This window comes from Hypanus sabinus, chromosome 18 (genome assembly GCF_030144855.1).
Source record: "Hypanus sabinus isolate sHypSab1 chromosome 18, sHypSab1.hap1, whole genome shotgun sequence".
Lineage (NCBI taxonomy): Eukaryota > Metazoa > Chordata > Chondrichthyes > Myliobatiformes > Dasyatidae > Hypanus > Hypanus sabinus.
The window spans coordinates 58,354,276-58,372,986 of NC_082723.1; the positions used below are offsets into that span (position 1 = coordinate 58,354,276).

Below are 18,711 nucleotides of genomic sequence, written 5' to 3' on the forward strand. Positions count from 1 at the left end.
ATTAATTTTGAATCCATGTCCTCTGCTTACAAACAACTCTTGATTTATAACCCTAGCATGATAAACCTAGAGGTTGTTCCTCTCTTTATTAACTTGGGTAACCAATGTCCTTTTGAATAGGTTGATTGGCTGATTATTCTAGTCACATGTACCGTGAAAAACTGTTTTACATGCCATCCAAAGAATTTCATCAGTACATTGAGGTAGTTCAAGGGAAAACAATAATATGTGTTGTGGATCTGTGCACGTGGGTGCCAAGGTCATGAATTTGAAAAACAAGTGACATGTCTTTCCATGTTCAGCTCCCAGAATACATCCATACACAAAGAACTCCATCTGCCATGATTATACTTACTGTACAATCGTTGGTCTTTCCATTTGCACAGAATAACTCCAAGCTCTGACAGACCAGCCCCAACACAGACATATTACAACCCATCCCATCCCCATATAAGACCAAGTTCTGATACACCTCACAATCGAACCAACATGCTCCAATCTGCAACACAGAGACTAATTTATCACAGATTGCTTTCACAAATGAAGTCAATTCATCATAAACAGCTGGAGCTAGTTCCTATATTGGAAGTGCTTTTTCAAGGCTTGTCTAGCAAAAGTCTAATGCAGTTGTACTTACAGAACCATATTTTTCAGCTGACTCTTCAGACCTCTCTACCATGATGCCATAGCACACTGTCACATGAGAACAGATCACCAGAGTTGACAGTGCAGTGGTAGAGAGCAGGGGTGCAGCGCAGAGAATTACAGGCATTGACCTTGAATAACAACTAAAGTCTTGCCATCGACAGCCACATCCCACAAAGAGAACCTAAAAAGTGCTGATTGTGATCTAGTACAAACCCTTCCCTAATACAGACTTCAATCAGTCATGGATAGCTCACCCTCCCCTCATCATCACCATCTCCCTAATCCTAAACTCAATCTAACAGAACTTCAATCAATGCACAGCACAGACCGTCATACATTTTCCTCCAGAGGCTGCTAGATTAGCCTTTATGTTAAGGGAGTGATTTCAAATGCTACATCTAATACTGGGCAAAGCTATTGTTGGTCATAAATTGTATTTATTTTATTTAGAGACATAGCACAGAATAGGCCATTTAAGCCACACTGCCTCAGCAATCCCACAACACTGATTATTAACCCTAACCTAATCACCAGACAACTTACAATGAACAATTAGCCTATCTGGTATGTCTTTGGACTGTGGGAGGAAACCATTACACCCGAGGAAAACCCATGCATTCCATGGAGAGGACACAGAATGGCGCTGGAATTGAATTCTGAACTTAAGAACATCCCAAGCTGTAATCGCATTGCACTAACTACTACACTACGGTGGTACCCAATAATCATTTGGAGTGCATGCATGTCCCCATGTAGCAGGAACCTTGCCCTAACAGAGGGTAATCTAGTATGAATTGCCTTCTCCAGATGCACAATTTCTATCCAAGTCCAATTTATCATGAACCGCACACTGAGAAAAATGTTAACACTACTTTAAGACACTTTCATTTTGTTTAGTGCATTTCCTTGATGTGTTATTGATCTCTGAAAATTTAGTAGCAGTTTCTTTTTGGATACAAGTTGCCCCGTCTGGCAACAATTCACTTTGCAGTCGTTATCACCTGACTATATGGTCATGGACCAGAGGTAGTGGCCAGTAAGTGGGCTGGATGGTATCAGGAATATACTTTCAAGGCAGGAACTGCAGAACACTCAGGCGACGTGGATTGAAAGGAACCAGTAAGTTTACCTGGCAACATAATCCCTGCTGACATCCAAGAAGATGAAGAAGCATTCGTCATTGGGAGTGTAAGCAGTATGTGCCCGCAGGGTCTGTGTTACTTCCTGCATTGTCTTCAAGTCAAATACGTGTATATCAATTTCTTCAGCAATGGGCGGAGGGTTCATGGGATCACTGATGACACAGCCTTTGGGCCAGGCACGACTGTTCACATATAAATACCTGAAAGGTAGCACAGTGCAACATCAAATCCAGCACAGAGTCCATGACACAAAGAACCTGGACACACACTCAGCCAGGACTCTTGTGGCTTGGCGTAGAAACAACACTAAGGAATGGGCTGCCATCATATCTCAATATCACATTTCCAATTGATTTTCTTTTTGAAAAAACATTCCTGGCATTGAGAATTTCAAAGAAAACTAATCTAATTTAAAAAATCCTCCTCACATTAATCCTAAACAGCCAACCTACTACACTGTCTGTCTTTAGCTGCCCTTCTTAACTAACCCACCAAACATTTATTTCAAGTATTATACATGTCAATGAATGCTTAGATGTTGTGTGTGGGTATATCCTGGTCAAAGTCAATGAATAGTAGAATAGCTGTGCTCATTGCCTAGTGTATAACAGGACTGGACTGTGGTTTGGAGACTGACTGAAGGACTTACCTGTGGTCTGGAGACAGACCCATTCCAATGATGTGACCATGGACATCAATCGTGTGGTCCAAAGGATCAAAGAACTCACTAGAACTCCGTTCTTCTCCCAGTACTGGACCTGTTGTTGTCATGTGATGAGGCAATATTTGTTTAATACCTGAAATATCAAAAAGTAAAATTCACATCTCTTTACATGTCCACAAAAAACTCCATCTGCTTTAAGTGGCTGTCAATTTACAGCTTTTCCGGATGTTTTGTTCTCCAACATTATTTCTCCCTTCCTGTTACAATATTGCAGGATCCATACATACGTGGCTAAATAGAGTCTCTTCACATATTTGTCTGAACATTGAAACAGGACAAAAACTTCAAGAAGAAACAAAAGAACTCCAATCATTTTTATGGAGGAAATAATGTGAAAGCTTGAACTTGTTAAACAAAAATAAAACATGGTATGAGAACAAATTGTGTCTTATTTATCTGTCATATTGGACAAAGCCACTCGTAGGAATTCCAATTACACATTTCATTCTCATCCATAAACACTGATCTTAATGAGGATTGAAAATTTATCATTACAGGGGTTCCACAGGCTATGGACTTACAGAAGTTCTTCCAATACTTTTAAATGATTTTTTTTTCAAACAGGAAAATCAGTTACAGAAGTGCAAATGTCTTCAGAAGAAACAGGGGTCATTAGTTCATTCAAAAGTCAACCAATCTTCCGAACAGAAAACTGTTTAAAGCTTACACACAAGAAATCTGATGGTATGAATATCAATTTCTTATGCTGGTAAAAAAAATTCCCCCCCCCCCTTCTATTCCTCACCCTGGTCTCTTACCACTTCTCACCTGCTTATCACCTCCCTTTGGTGTCTCTCATTCTTCCCTTTTTCCTACAGTCCACTCTCCTCACCTATCACATTCCTGCATCTCCAGCCCTTTACAGTTCCCACCCTCCTGGCTTCACTTATCACCTTCTAGCTATCCTTCTCCTCCCTTATTTTGGTATCTTGCTCCTTACCTTTCAGTCCTGAAGAAGGTTCTCAGCCAAAAATGTTAACTGTTCATTTCCATGGATGCTGCCTGACCTGCTGAGTTCCTCCAGCATTTTGTGTATATAACTGTTTAAAGATACCCCTGCAGTAATCAAATTACACTATGATCTTTAAGAATAGATTTGCTGGTTCACTGCAGAAGGCCAGTTAGAGAGAATTATTTTGGAAACTGATAAAGCAATCTCTTCTATTGATGCTCCTAAAACACTAGAAAACAAAGTAATATCTATTGATACTGTAAGGCCATCAAAACCAACCCTGAGACGTAGAACACTAATTCTGTACCATTGTAACTACACGGGGAAGACAACAGATAATTGTTCATGTTAATAGCTTACACTGAAATAACTTTCTGGATTTAGGAAGATAAAAAAATTAAACAGCGAGAGTTCTCAGGAACAGAACCCTTAGTATCCCAGGGTCTGTCTGCACTGGTTTATCACAGAGCAACATGAAATAACACTGAAATGGAGTAAAGCGTAAAATTAGGATGCATGAATGGATGAGATGATCCTTGATGTACTGGGTTTATTTTCAGTGCACCAGTGATAAGCAAGGAGATAAAAATTTATGGAAAAATTGAGTAGGAATGTATTCCTTCTATCAAAATAGAGAGTAGGGTTAGCCATGGGAATAACAGACCAGTGAGTCTTACTTCAGTGGTGGGCAAACTATTGGAGAAGATTCTTAGAAACAACAATGTACAAGCATTTGAAGAAACATAGCCTGATTATGGATAATCAGCATGGCTTTGAGAGGGGCAGGTCATGCCTCATGAGCCTGCTTGAATTCTTTGAGGATGTTACTAAGCATATTGATGAAGGTACTGCTGTGGATGTGGGGCATATGGATCTCAGTAAAGGAATCGATAAGGTTCCCCATGATAGGCTCATTCAGAAAAGACAGGAGGAAAGTGGTCCAGGAAAATCTGACTCTGTGAATTCAGAATTGGGTTGCCCAAGAAGGCAGAGGGTAGATATACTCTGCCTGGAGATCTGCTCTGGGACCCATATTCTATGATTTTTATAAATTATTTGGATGAGGAAGAGGAAGGGTGGGTTAGTAAGTCTGAAGATGACTTGAAGGTTGATGGAGTTGTGGATAGTGTAAAAGGTCGTCATAGGTTTCAACTGGACGTTGACAGAATGTAGTTCCGAGCTGAGAAGTAGCAAATGGTGTTCAGCCTGGAAAACAGTGAATTGATTCACTCTGGAAAGTCGAATTTGAAGACAAACAACAGGGCTAATGACAGGAGACTTGGAAGTGTGAAGGAACAGAGGGATCATAGGGTCCACTTCCATAGATCCATCAAAGTTGCCACACAAGTTGATAGGGTTGTGAAGTGTTGGGCTTCATTAGACGTGGGATTGAGTTTAAGAGCCAAGAGGTATTGTTGCAGTTCTACAAAACCCTGGTTAGACCACTCTTAGAATAGTGTGTTCAGCTCTTGTCACCTCATTATAGGAAGGATGTGGAAGCTTTAGAGAAGGTGCGGAGGAGATTTACCAGGGTGCTGCCTGGTTTGGAGAGTTTGTATTATAGGATATGTTGACTGAGCTAGGGTTTTTCCTCTTTGGAGCAAAGGGGGATGAGAGGTGACTTAATGGAGGTGTACATGATAATAAGATGCATAGATTAAGTGAATGGATAGCTAGACACTCCATTTTATCCACCTTGGTTCATGCCCTTACTACCTGCATCCATGACAATTCATAATTTCCTGATCTCTTTAACACCTTTCAGTTTCCTGCACCTGAATGCCTCATTTTCACCATGAATATCCAGTCCCTATACATTTCTATCCCCCATCAAGAAGGCCTTAAAGTTCTCCACTTCTTTGTAGACAACAGACCTAACTAGTTCCCCTCCCCAACATCCTTCTCCATCTAGAACTAGTCTTCACAAACAACAGTTCCTCGTTTTGGCTCCTCCCACTTGCTCCAAGCTGCAGCCACAGGCACCAGCTATGCCTACCTTTTCATTTAACATATGGAAAAGTTCCTGTGTTCCAAGCCTTCACTGGTAATGCTCCCCAACTCTTCCTAAGCTGCACTGACGATTTTAATGGTGCTGCTTCAGGCACTCATGCTGAGCTTGTCAATTTCATCAACTTTGCCTGCAGTTTCCACCCTTAAATTCACATGGTCCATTTCTGACACCTCTCTCTCCTTTCTCCATCTCTGGAGACAGACTGCTACTGATATACTTTATAAACCTACTACCTCTTCCCATCTTGTCACTTGTAAAACTGCCATTCTCTTTTCTCAGTTCCTCTATCTCTGCCGCATCTGTTCTCAGGACGATTTCCTTTCCTGAAAATCTGAAATATCCTCATCCTCCAACAAATGGGGATTCCCTTCCTCCACCACTGATGCTGCCCTCACTCGTATTTCCTTCCTTTTCTCATTTGGAGAGACATAATCTGATTAGGGATAGTCGGCATGGCTTTGTCAAGGGCAGGTTGTGCCTTACAAGTCCAACTGAATTTTTTAGGAGGTAACAAAACACGTTGATGAAGGTAGAGCCGTAGACATAGTGAATATGGATTTCAGTAAGGCATTTGATAGGCTCATTCAGAAAGTATAAGGCATGGGATCCAAGGAGACCTTGCTTTGTGGATCAACAATTGGATCACAGAAGGCAAAGGGTGGTTGTAGATGGATTGTATTCTGCATGGAGGTCGGTAGCCAGTGGTGTGCCTCAGGGATCTATTCTGGGATCCTTCCTCTTAGTGATAGTGTAGTGGATGAGGAAGTAGAAGGGATGGGTTGGTAAGTTTGATGATGACACAAAAGTTGGGGGTGTTATGGATAGTGTGGAGGGCTGTCAGAGGTTACAGTGGGACATCGATAAGATGCAAAACTGGGCTGAGAAGTGGCAGATAAGAGTTCAACCCAGGTAAGTGTGAGGTGGTTCATTTTGATAGGTCAAATTTGAAGACAAAATATCATTAATAGTAAGAATCTTGGCAGTGTGGAGGATCAACGAGATCTTGGGGTCTGTGTCCATAGGACACTCAAAGATGTTGCACAGGTTGACTGTTGTTAAGGCAACATATGGTGTGACAACCATGGGATTGAGTTCAAGAGCCATGAGGTAATGTTAAAGCTATACAAGACCTTAGTTAGACCCCATTTGGAGAACTGTGTTCAATTCTGGTCACCTCATTACACGAAAGATGTGGATACTATAGAGAGAGTGAAGACGAGATTTACAAGAATGTCACCTGGATTGGAGAGCATGCCGTATGAGAATAGGTTGAGAGGTGACCTGGTAGAGGTGTATAAGATGATGAGAGGCACTGATCATGTGGATAGCTAGAGGTCTTTTCTCAGGGCTGAAATGGCCAACACGAGGGGCATAGTTTTAAGGTGCTTGGAAGTAGGTACAAGGGGGATGTCAGCAGTAAGTTTTTTTTTATTACAGAGAGTGGTGGGTGTGTGTGTACTGCGGATAGAGGCAGATACAATAGGGTCTTTTAAGAGACTCTTAGGTACATGGAGCTTAGAAAAACAGAGGGCTATGCGGTAGGGTATTTCTAGGCAGTATCTAGAGCAGGTTACATGGTCGGCACAACATTGTGGGCTGAAGAGCTTGTACTGTGCTGTAGATTTCTATGAGTCTATGATTCTGACATCTGCCCTCACACAATCTTCCAGCATAGACTTCCTCTTGTCCTTACCCACCACCCCATGAGCCTCCACATCCAGCACATCAGTCACTGCAACTTCTAACCTATTCAACAGGATCCTACCACAAAACACATCTTACTCACCCCCACTCTCTGCTTTCTGCAGGGATCGCTCTCTCAGTGATTCCTTTGTCCATTTGTCCCTCCCAGCTGTTCTTCCTGGCACTCATCTCTGCAGCAGCACAAGTGCCAACCTGCCTATTCACTTCCTTCCACACTCCTTTTCAGAGCCCCAAATAGTCCTCCCAGGTGAGTCAACACTTCACCTGTAAGTCTGTCAGAACCATCAACTGTATCCGATATTCCTGGTGCAGCCTCCTCTGCCTCGATGAGACCTGAAGTAGACCAGGAGGACCACTTTGTCATGTACCTTCAGTCAGACTACAACAGGGAGAATTTCCAAGTGCCCAATCATTTTAATTCCACTCCCCATTTCTATATAACATGTCATTCCACGGCCTCCTCTACTGCCATGTTGAGCCACTCTGAAGCTGAAGGAGCAACAACTCATATTCTGCCTGGGTAGCCTCCAACTTGACAGCATGAACAAAGATTTCTCCAACTTCCAGTAATTTATCCCCCCCCCCACCTTCTGCTTTTCCATTCCCCATTCTGGTTCCCCTCTTATTCCTTGTCTTCTCCTCACTTGCCTATCACCTTCCTCTGGTGCCGCTCGTCCTCCCCTTTCTCCCATGGTCTACTCTCCTCTCCTATACCATTCCTTCCTCTTCAGCCCTTTACTTCCACCCCTCATCTCCCAGCTTCTCACTGTACACCCCTAACTTCCCCCTCACCTATTCACCAACTTCCAGCTTGTACTCCTTCCCCTCCTCCCACCTCCTTACTCTGGCTTCTTCCTCCTTCCTTTTCCAATCCTGATAAACGGTCACAGCCTGAAATGTTGGCCCTCTCCATAGCTATGATCTGACAAACTGAGCTCCCCCAGCGTTTTGTTTTCCTCGCTCTGTTCATCATTCCTTATTGCCCTACCATTTACTGTCCATGTCCAACCTTATTTGAACTCCCAACAGGAGGCAGCAGAGGAGGGCTGTAATTGTGATCAAAAGCCTGTTACCAGTGATGTACCACAGGGATTTGTGCTGGGACCCTTATTATTTGTAGTATGCATTAACAATTTAGTTATGAATGAAAGAAGTTTGCAGACAAGAACAAAAATCAAAGAGTTAGGCTATAGAATGGGGTGGATCACTTGGTAAAATGGACTGAGTTTAGTTCAGGTAAGTATGAGCTGATGCTAAGAAGGTCTACAAGGACAGGACATACACAATAAATGGTACAGCCTAGTGAACATGAGGAATGGAGGAACCTTGGTGTTCAAAACCAAGGATCCCCGAAAGTGGCAGCATGGATAAAAGGGGTGAAAAAGGCAGGGCACTATGTATAAGAACAGGTAAGTAGTGTAACACTTTATAAAACTTTGAAAGCCACAGCTGGAGTAGTCATCATACTACAGGAAGGGTGTGATAGCACTGGAGAAGGAATGGAAGATTACCAGGGTATTGCCTGGGATGGTGCATTTCAGTAAGGAGGGGGTACTGGGTGAGGTACTGTATGTTTAGTTTCCTTGGAGTGGAGGAGGCTGAGAGAAGATCTGCTAGAGGTATACAAAATTATGAGCAACATGAATAGGGTACTAGGAAATGTTTCCCCATAGCAAAGGTATTAAAAACTAGAAGGCTTAGGTTTTAGAGGAGAGGCTTGGTGATGGGCATTAAATACCGGCCTTGTCAATTTTCCCCCAACATTACAGAAGCTTTCACCTTCATTTTTATGTCCATTCAAGTTTACTTTCATACTCTGATTTATCTCCTTCAATTACCTTTCTCATCTTTTACTGAATTCTAAAGTGCTCCCAATACTCAACCTAAATACTGACAGTGACATTTATAAGCCTCTAACCAAATCTAATGTTATTTTAACTTGTTAGCTACAATTGGACCACTTTTCCTACTGAAGATTTGAGTCCTTAGTATAACTTGGCTCATATCTTCCAACATAGGCCAGTCCTTATTTACCTTGATAGATCCATGGAGTCAGAGTCATATAGGACAGAAACAGGCTCTGCAGATCACCATTCTGATCTTTTTAACCCAGTTTTGCCATTCCGCCTCTGTAACTATCCTCCTTATACCAATGCAATTTATTCTGATTTAAGAACCAAATCTTGAATTGCTTATGTCACTTTCAAACTCACTAACAAATTAAGAGTTTTTCCTTGACTTTCAACTATATGTTGTTATATTAATGCCGTCTCTTTGCACAACACTAGATCTAAAAGTGCAGTTCTTCAAAAGGTTATTCTAGAATAACTATCAATGCATTCCAAGAACAAGATCCTCAATAATTATGCAAATTTAGTTTACCCAGGATCTCTGAAGATAAATTTTCTCCATGATTACATTATTACTTTTGTTGCAAGTAGGTGGAGAGCTGGGGTTATGTACAGTAACTTTATGTAACTTAAAGGAATCATATGGACGACAGAAAATTGTCAGGACCCTCATCCATTTCTTCCCTCTTGCACAACCACTAATTTAATTGCTCCACCACTGGTAATGGTACCTTACGCCACCAACATACTAACTCTGGAATTACCTCTCCAAGTCTAACCTCCTTTAATGCACTGCTTAACAATTTCCTTTTTCACGAACTATTGTTTTTTACTCTTAACAGGCCCTATGTCACTCATTGTCATTTTATATGGACCCTCCCCAAACCTCATCAGTTACTTCAAAACAAATCATTTCTTTAAACCTGTTATACACATGCAAAAGTTACCTTGCCGAATACATTGTGATAGGACAGGCCTCACCTTGGTACAGGTGTGGCACCTGGAACCTACCTATCTGGTGGGGAGTGTAGGTAAGGCTTCCTGTGGTGAAGATCAAGTACTTCTTGTTTTGAGTTTCCTGACACTCTGATAGGATATCCATGTCTGTAGACTTTGTCTTGGCCTGTAGAAAAAGATCTGCCACTCGTGCCTCCAGCTGCTTCTCATCTAACAGAGGCTGGAGCCCTATAGTGTCCATGTTTGCCTCTATCTCTGCACTATTCCGCACACCAGCCTCCAGCTCACTTGCACTCTCGTTGCTGTGCTTCAGCTTGTTGTAACATTCGTCCTCGCTGTCGCTACCCAGGTAAAACACCCGAGGTGATGAACTGAGTCCCTGCTCCTCGAAGCCCAGCAGAAGATCCGGACTGTTATGTCTGCTGCAGTCTGCCACCATCACTGTGCGAATGGTGCTGGCGTTCCGGTTCTGCAGCTGAAACAGTCTCTTCACCACGTTTATATTTTCCGATTCAATATCCTAGTGTGAGGAAAGGGAGAGAGAGGGCATCATTAGGCACTGCATTGCTACTGTTGTGTAAACTAGACAGCTTGATAGCCAGTGGACAGGGGAGGGAAGGGGAGCTGGGAAAATGAGCTACAGAGAGCATCTCTGTTTTAGTGTAATATCAATGACCTTTCTTCAGAGCAGGATACTAAAAGAAATTTAATAGTTTATGAGCGTGGAAAAGGAGGATGAAGTTCTAAGTGATAGAGGAGGGTTGTACTGGGTAAGGATCTGTTGGGCTTCTCTGTGAGACAGAAGCAGAAGGCTGTAGGTTGTCACGGTGAATGATGGACATGCAGAGGCTGAGCACGGGAAGAGGAACAGAAGGAGGTGAACAATTAAGCAGAATTAGGCAGCCATTGGGCATTTTGCATCTGCCTATTATTCAATAAATTGTCTCCAATCTTTCACCTCAGTGTTATATTCCCTCAGTCCCTAAAAATCTTTCACCCTCTGATTCAAACACACAAGCAAATTCCAAAGACTCATCACACTCCAAATTAATGCATTTCTTTTCATTTCCTTCCTTAAATGACCAACCCAGGTCTTGACTCCAACAAGGTGAATCATCATTGCGGTATTTACCCTGAAAAGAACTTTGCCAGATCCAAAGGGCTTATCCATCATTCTTTTAAAGACAGGCTGTGTAATTTATATAAACCTTCTCCCCTCCTATCCCAGGTAGGGGATTAACTTTAACTGTACTCCTCCTCCGAAAAAAAAGGACAGAGAGCAGTATGCAATATTCCAGATGCACTCTTAACAGAGCTTTACGTAATTAAACGCATATAAAAGCCTTCTGAAGTGCTTGCTGTGAAGTAACTGTGTGACTTATGTCAATGTCACCCTGGGCCTTCTAAGTGCCAACAGCTTTCAAATACTCCAAGTTTTTTCCAAAAATGACCTAATATTTTTCTACATTCTATATCATCACATCCTTACTCATTCATTTAGCCTCTTTATATCCCCCATAGCTTCTCTATCACATTCTCAGTTTTGTAGATTTAGATGTATTTTAATTGACTGTTTAATCTAAATGGTAGAATACATAATAGTACAGCACAGGGACGGATCCTTAAACCCACCATGTCAACACTGACCATGATGCCAATCTAATTCATCCCAACTGCCTGCATGTGGTCTGTATTGATCTATTTCCTGTCTGCTTTTTGTGTCCGTCTTTATCATATCAACTTCTAACATTTTTCTTGACAAATGTAATTTGTAATTTTTCTTTACAAGGGGAATTGAGTACAAGAGCAAGGATGTCCTTTTGCATTTGTACAGGGCCCTGGTGAGACCATACCTGGAATATTGTGTACAGTTTTGGTCTCTAGGTTTAAGGAAGGACATTCTGGCAATTGAGGAAGTGCAGCGTAGATTCACTAGGTTGATTCCTGGGATGGCAGGGCTGTCTTACGCAGAGAGATTGGAGAGAGTGGGCTTGTACACAGTGGAATTGAGGAGATTGAGAGGGGATCTGATTGAAACGTTTAAGATAATTAAAGGATTTGATAGGATTGAGGCAGGAAATATGTTCCAGATGTTGGGAGAGTCCAGTACCAGAGGGCATGGATTGAGAATAAGAGGTCAGTTATTTAAAACAGAGTTGAGGAAGAACTTTTTCTCCCAGAGAGTTCTGGAGGTGTGGAATGCACTGCCTCGGAAGACGGTGGAGGCCAATTCTCTGGATGCTTTCAAGAAGGAGCTAGATAGATATCTGATGGATAGGGGAATCAAGGGATATGGGGACAAGGCAGGGACTGGGTATTGATAGTGAATGATCAGCCATGATCTCAGAATGGCGGTGCAGACTCGAGGGGCCGAATGGTCTACTTCTGCACCTATTGTCTATTGTCTATAATATGTTCCTGGTACCTGTAACACTGTTAAAAAAAAACCTCATGAAACTTCTTTTAACATTTCCCCCCTCATCTTAAATCTAGACCGTTCTAATATTTAGCATTTCCATCCTGTGAAAGACTCTAACTGTCTGCCCTATCTATGACTTAGAATTTTCTACATTTCTATTGGGTTCCCCCTCAACTTCCGATGCTCCAGAGAAAGCTATCTAAGTTTGGCTACTCTCTCCTCATACTAACACTCTCCAATCCAGGCAACATCTTCATGAAACACACACAAAATGTTGGTGGAACGCAGCAGGCCAGGCAGCATCAATAGGAAGAAGCACAGTTGACATTTTGGGCCGAGACCCTTCGTCAGTCCTGAAGTTCTGGTGTGGGACCAGAAGTGTGTATAATTCTCTAAATATGGCCTAAATAAAGTTCTATGCACCTGCAATGAGACTTCTTGACATTAGTACTCAGTGTACTGACTGATGAAGGCAAGCATGTTGTATGTTCTCTTTATCAGCCCATCTACTACAAAGATTCAAAGTACATTTATTATCAAAGTATATATGCAGTACACAACCCTGAGATCATCTTCCCCACTGACAGCCACAAAACAAAGAAAACCATGGCACCTGTTCAAAGAGAAATATCAACCTCTTCCCCCCACTCACTTTCAATGTTCCCACTTTCAGGAAGCTATGCACCCCATGATCCCTCTGTAAATCAATGCTCTTATGAATTTTCTATTTGCATTTGAACTTCCAAATACAACATCTCATGTACAGATTTACTCAATTTGCCATTTCTTTGTACAAATTTCCAAATGATTTATATACTGCTATATTCTTTGACAGCCCTCTTCACTGTCCCCAACTTCACCAACTTCCGTGTCATCTGTAAACTTGCTATCCAAATCATTTATATGTTCATAGAGGTCACGGCACTAATTCTTGTAGACCATCACAGATAACACCTCTCCACCACCACCCTATATCTTCAATGACCAAGCCAATTTTATATCCAACTCACCAACCCATTGTGGATCCCGTGTGCCTTTAATCTTCTGCAACAAGCCAAAATTCAGGATTTCAACAAACACAAAGACATAGATCGTGAGCAGCTGAGCTCAAGAACTGATTCCTGAGACATTTCTCACCATTTAAACCAAAAATGTCTTGCATATTTTTACTCTCTACTAACAAATCCTCAATTCACACTTGCCTCTGCAAACCAGTTCCTGTTACTTACTTAGTATTTAACCAGGAACCTGTCACTTTCTATAGTTTAAATTACTCCAGGACAAGACGCTGGTGAGGTTGCGATAGTCTGTTCAGGTTTGGTCACTCCGGAAAAACGCAACTAAGCTGGAAAGAAGGCAGAGGAGATTTATGAGAATGGGGCTCAAGGTCCTGAGTAATGGAGGGAGGTTCATCAGGTGTGTTTTCATTGGAGCATTGGAAAAGATGGGTGATCTTATAGAACTATATAAAACCATGAGAGACATAAATTAGAGTGAATGAACTCAGTCTTTTTCTGAGAGTTAGGAAAATCAAGAACTAGGAGACACAAGCTTAAGGCAGGAGGGGAAAATTTTAATTGAAACAGGAGGAATATCTTTGCACCCAGAGTGTGGAATGAACTGCCAGAGGAAATAGTTGAGGCAGGTACATTAACAACAATTAAAAGACACTTAGGACATATGACAGATAGAAAATGTTTTGAGGGAGACGGGCCAAATACAGCCAAATAGGATTAGCTTAGATTAGAATCTTAGTTGGTCAGTTGAGATCAGTTGGGACTAAGAACCTATTTCTGTATTGTATAATGCTATTTATTTATTGAGATACAGTGCAGAATAGGGCCTTCGAGCCATGCTGTCCACAAATGTCCCAGTATAATCCTAGCCTAATCACAGGACAATTTACAATGACCAACTAATCTACCAATCAGTATATCTGTGTGAGGAAACCAAAACATCCAGACATACCCTGGGAGAACGTACAACTTCCTTACAGGCAGCAGCAGGAATTGAATCCACATCACTGGTACTGTAAAGCATTGTGCTAACCACTGCAATACCATGCCATTCCAATTTATGACTCTGGGACCAACGATACAGAAGTGTCTTGAAGGAGGGGGGATAATGTGCTTTAGCAAGTGAACTCTTGATCTTAGTTTAAGCTGCTTCAGGTGCTGCCACCAATAATGGCTGTGAAAGATTACAAAGATATTGACAGACAAAGCAATGAATGATTATGAAAACTAGAATGAGTCTATTTCACAAATTCAAGAGCCCACGGTACTACAGGAAAAGTAGCAGAATGGATAGAAGATTGGCTGATTGGCAGGAGGTAAAAAGTAGGAATAAAAAGGGCCTTTTCTTTTCAACTTATATAGAACATACAGAACATAAACATAAAAATTTACAACACATCACAGGACAACCTACTCTAGAAACTGCCTAGAATTTCCCTAGTGCATAGCCCTCTATTTTTCTGAACTCCATGTACCTATCCAAGAGGCTCCACTTCACCACCGTGGCCGGCAGTGCATTCTATGCACCCACCACTGTTCATGTGAAAAACTTAACCCTAACATCCCCTTGGTACCCATTTCCAAGCACCTTAAAACTATGTCCCCTCATGTTAGCCATTTCAGCCCTGGCTATCCACATGATCAATGCCCCTCATCATTATATACACCTCTATCAGGTCACCTCTCATCCTTCGTCACTCCAAGGAGAGAAGGCCAAGTACACTCAACCTATTCTCATAAGGTACACCCTCCAATTCAGGCAACATCCTTGTAAATCTCCTCTGCACTCTATGTAGGTCAAAGAGTTAGATGGGAATGGGCAAACAAATGGCAGATGGAATATAATATAGGGAAGTGCATAGCCATGAACTTTGGCAGAAGGAATAAAGGTGTGGACCACTTTGTAAATGGGGAAAAAATTCAAAAATAAGGAGGTACAAAGGGACTTGGCAGTCCATATGCAGGATACCCTAAAGGTTAAATTGCAGGTTGAGTCAATGGTAAGGAAGACAAATGCAATATTTGCATTAATTTTGAGATGACTAGAATATAAAAACAAGAATGCAATGCTGAGGCTTTACAAGACATTGGTCAGACAGCACCTGGTGTATTGTGAGCAGTTTTGGGCCCCTTATCAAAGAAAAGATATGCTGGTATTGGAAAGAGTCCAGAGGAGGTTCAGGAGACTGATCCTAGGAATGAAAGGGTGAACATATGAAGAATGTTTGATGGCCCTGGGCTTGAACTTGCAGGAGTTTAGAAGAATGAGGGGATATATCATTGAAACCTATTGAATTGAAAGGTCTGGATGAAGTGGACATGGACCAGATGTTTCGTATAATGGGGGAGTCTAGGACCAGAGGGGACAGCCTCAGAATTGAGGGATGTCCATTTAGAACAAAGATGAGGAAAATTTATTTAGTCAGAGGGTGGTGAATCTGGGGAATTCTTTGGCACAGATGGCTGTGCTGATGGCGATGCAAGATGGCGGTGTGCTGCAGCGCACAGCAGCCACTCCAGGAATGAATATCTGTTATTTGTAAGTAGGGGCCGTGTACAATCTTGATTTGATGGAGACGGATGTGTGAAGCACGGAAGAACATCTGGTGTAACTTTTGAAATGCCTGTTTCACTGCCACTGCTACTGTGCAATCGGAAAAATCTCCAGAGAGGAAGGCCCCGAATCCTCGGCTTTGCCTGTTGCTTGGCGGCCGGTGCTGGGTCGAAACGCTCGGCAGAGATGGTGCTCGGTGTCAGAGGGCTGGTCGGAGGCTCGAAGTTTTCGCTCGGACTCGGAGTTGGCTGTGGTTGGAGCTCCCAAAGTGCTGTATCGGCAAGCTGCGGTGCTGAAGATTCATGGTAGGAAGAGTTTTTCTTCCTTCTACGGCTGTCAGGACTTTGAGACTTTCTTTTAAACCGTGCCACGGACTGCTCTTTATCAGATTACGGTATTGCTTTGCACTGTTGAAACTTTGTGTTATAATTATGTGGTCTTTGTCAGTTAGTCTTTTATCAATTATGGTATTGTCTGCACTGTTGAAACTATATGTTAACTATAACTATATGTAACTATGTGGTTTTGTGTATGTCTTGTAGCTTTAGGTTTGTCTGATGGATTTGTAGTTCCTTTCCGGGGAACGTGCTAAGATGGTAGTGCGATATCGATATGCAGCAGCCTCTCCGGACTCTGGATTGGGGATTACCAAATGTTATGTGGTTTTTCTTGTGTGGTCTGTTTTGTGCTTTTACGTGATATCATTCTGGAGAACGTTGTCTCATTTTTTAACTGCATTGTATTTGTGATTTATAAATGACAATAAACTGAATCTGAATCTGTGCTGGTCAAATTATTAGGTATATTTAAGTGAGAGGTTGATAGCTTTTCAATGAATTAGGGCCTCAAAAGTTATGGGGAGAAAGCAGGAGAATGGGGTTGAGAAAGATAATAAATCAGCCACGATGGAGCACACTCAATGGGCTAAACAGCCCACTCCTGCTTCTAGGTCTTATCAGGAATATTTGCAAATTTTCAAGCTAAATTACCTTAACATTATGAAAATCTAATGGAGTTGTAATAATCTTTGACAATGCATCTCCCACCCCATACTCCCTGAGAGAGTCACATACCTTAGGTTGAGAATCACTGCTCTATGATTTGCCTTTGTGATAATAGACAATAGACAGTAGGTGCAGGAGTAGGCTAATCAGCCCTTCTAGCAAACATTATCATTCACTGTGATCATGGCTGGTCATACACAATCAGTACCCCGTTCCTGCCCTCTCCCCGTATCCCTTGACCCCGCTATCTATAAGAGCTCCATCTAACTCTCTCTTGAATGCATCCAGAGACTTGGCCTCCACTGCCTTCTGAGGCAGAGCATTCCACAGATCCACCACTCTCTGGGTGAAAAAGTTTTTCAGCATCTCTGTTCCAAATGGCCTACCCCTTATTCTTAAACTGTGGCCTCTAGTTCTGGACTCACCCATCAGCGGGAACATGCTTCCCGCCCCCAGCGTGTCCAATCCCTTAATAATCTTATATGTTTCAATCAGATCCCCTCTCATCCTTCTAAATTCCTGTGTGTACAAGCCCAGTTGCTCCAATCTTTCAGCATATGACAGTCCCGCCATTCTGAGAATTAACCTTGTGAACCTACGCTGCACTCCCTCAATAGCAAGAATGTCCTTCCTCAAATTTGGAGACCAAAACTGCACACAATACTCCAGGTGAGGTCTCACCGGGGCCCTGTACAGCTGCAGAAGGACCCCTTTACTCCTATACTCAATTCCTCTTGTTATAAAGGCGAGCATGCCATTAGCTTTCTTCACTGCCTGCTGTACCTGCATGCTTGCTTGCTTTCATTGAGTGATGTACAAGAACACCTAGATCTCGTTGTACTTCCCCTTTTCCTAACTTGACTCCATTTAGATAGTAATCTGCCTTCCTGTTCTTGCCACCAAAATGGATAACCTCACGTTTATCCATATTAAACTGCATCTGCCATACATTTGCCCACTCACCCAACCTGTCCAAGTCACCCTGCATTCTCATAACATCCTCCTGACATTTCGCACTGCCACCCAGCTTTGTGTTATCAGCAAATTTGCTAATGTTACTTTTAATCCCTTCATCTAAATCATTAATGTATATTGTAAACAGCTGCAGTCCCAGCATTGAACCTTGCGGTACCCCACTGGTCACAGCCTGCCATTCTGAAAGGGACCCGCTAATTGCTACTCTTTGTTTCCTGTCAGCCAGCCAATTTTCAATCCATGTCAGTACTTTGCCCCCAATACCATGTACCCTAATTTTGCCCACTAATCTCCCATGTGGGACTTTATCAAAAGCTTTCTGGAAGTCCAGGTACACTACATCCACTGGATCTCCCTTGTCCATTTTCATAGTTACATCCTCAAAAAACTCCAGAAGATTAGTCAAGCATGATTTTCCCCTCATAAATCCATGCTGACTCGGACTGATCCTTCTACTGCTATCCAAATGTGTTGTAATTTCCTCTTTTATAATTGACTCCAGTATCTTTCCCACCACTGACATCAGGCTAACCGGTCTATAATTCCCTGTTTTCTCTCTTCCTCCTTTCTTGAAAAGTGGGACAACATTAGCCACCCTCCAATCAGCAGGAACTGTTCCTGAATCTATAGAACATTGGAAAATGATTACCAATGCATCCACGACTTCTAGAGCCACCTCTTTAAGTACCCTGGGATGCAGACCACCAGGTCCCGGGGACTTATCAGCCTTCAGACTCAACAGTCTATCCAACACC

General features: G+C 42.2%; 1 protein-coding gene across 4 annotated transcripts in view; it reads right to left on the reverse strand.

The window, feature by feature from the left end:
• fbxw5 (F-box and WD repeat domain containing 5) overlaps positions 1–18,711 on the reverse strand; it is a 53,467-nt gene that overhangs the window by 3,290 nt on the left and 31,466 nt on the right. For all 4 annotated transcript variants that reach the window (XM_059994436.1, XM_059994434.1, XM_059994433.1 and 1 more), the window contains exons 6-8: positions 10,043–10,508; positions 2,440–2,587; positions 1,778–1,990 (exon numbers count right to left, since the gene is read on the reverse strand). In XM_059994436.1, the coding sequence (XP_059850419.1) occupies positions 1,778–1,990; positions 2,440–2,587; positions 10,043–10,508 (827 nt within the window). The remainder of the gene's footprint in view (positions 1–1,777; positions 1,991–2,439; positions 2,588–10,042; positions 10,509–18,711) is intronic.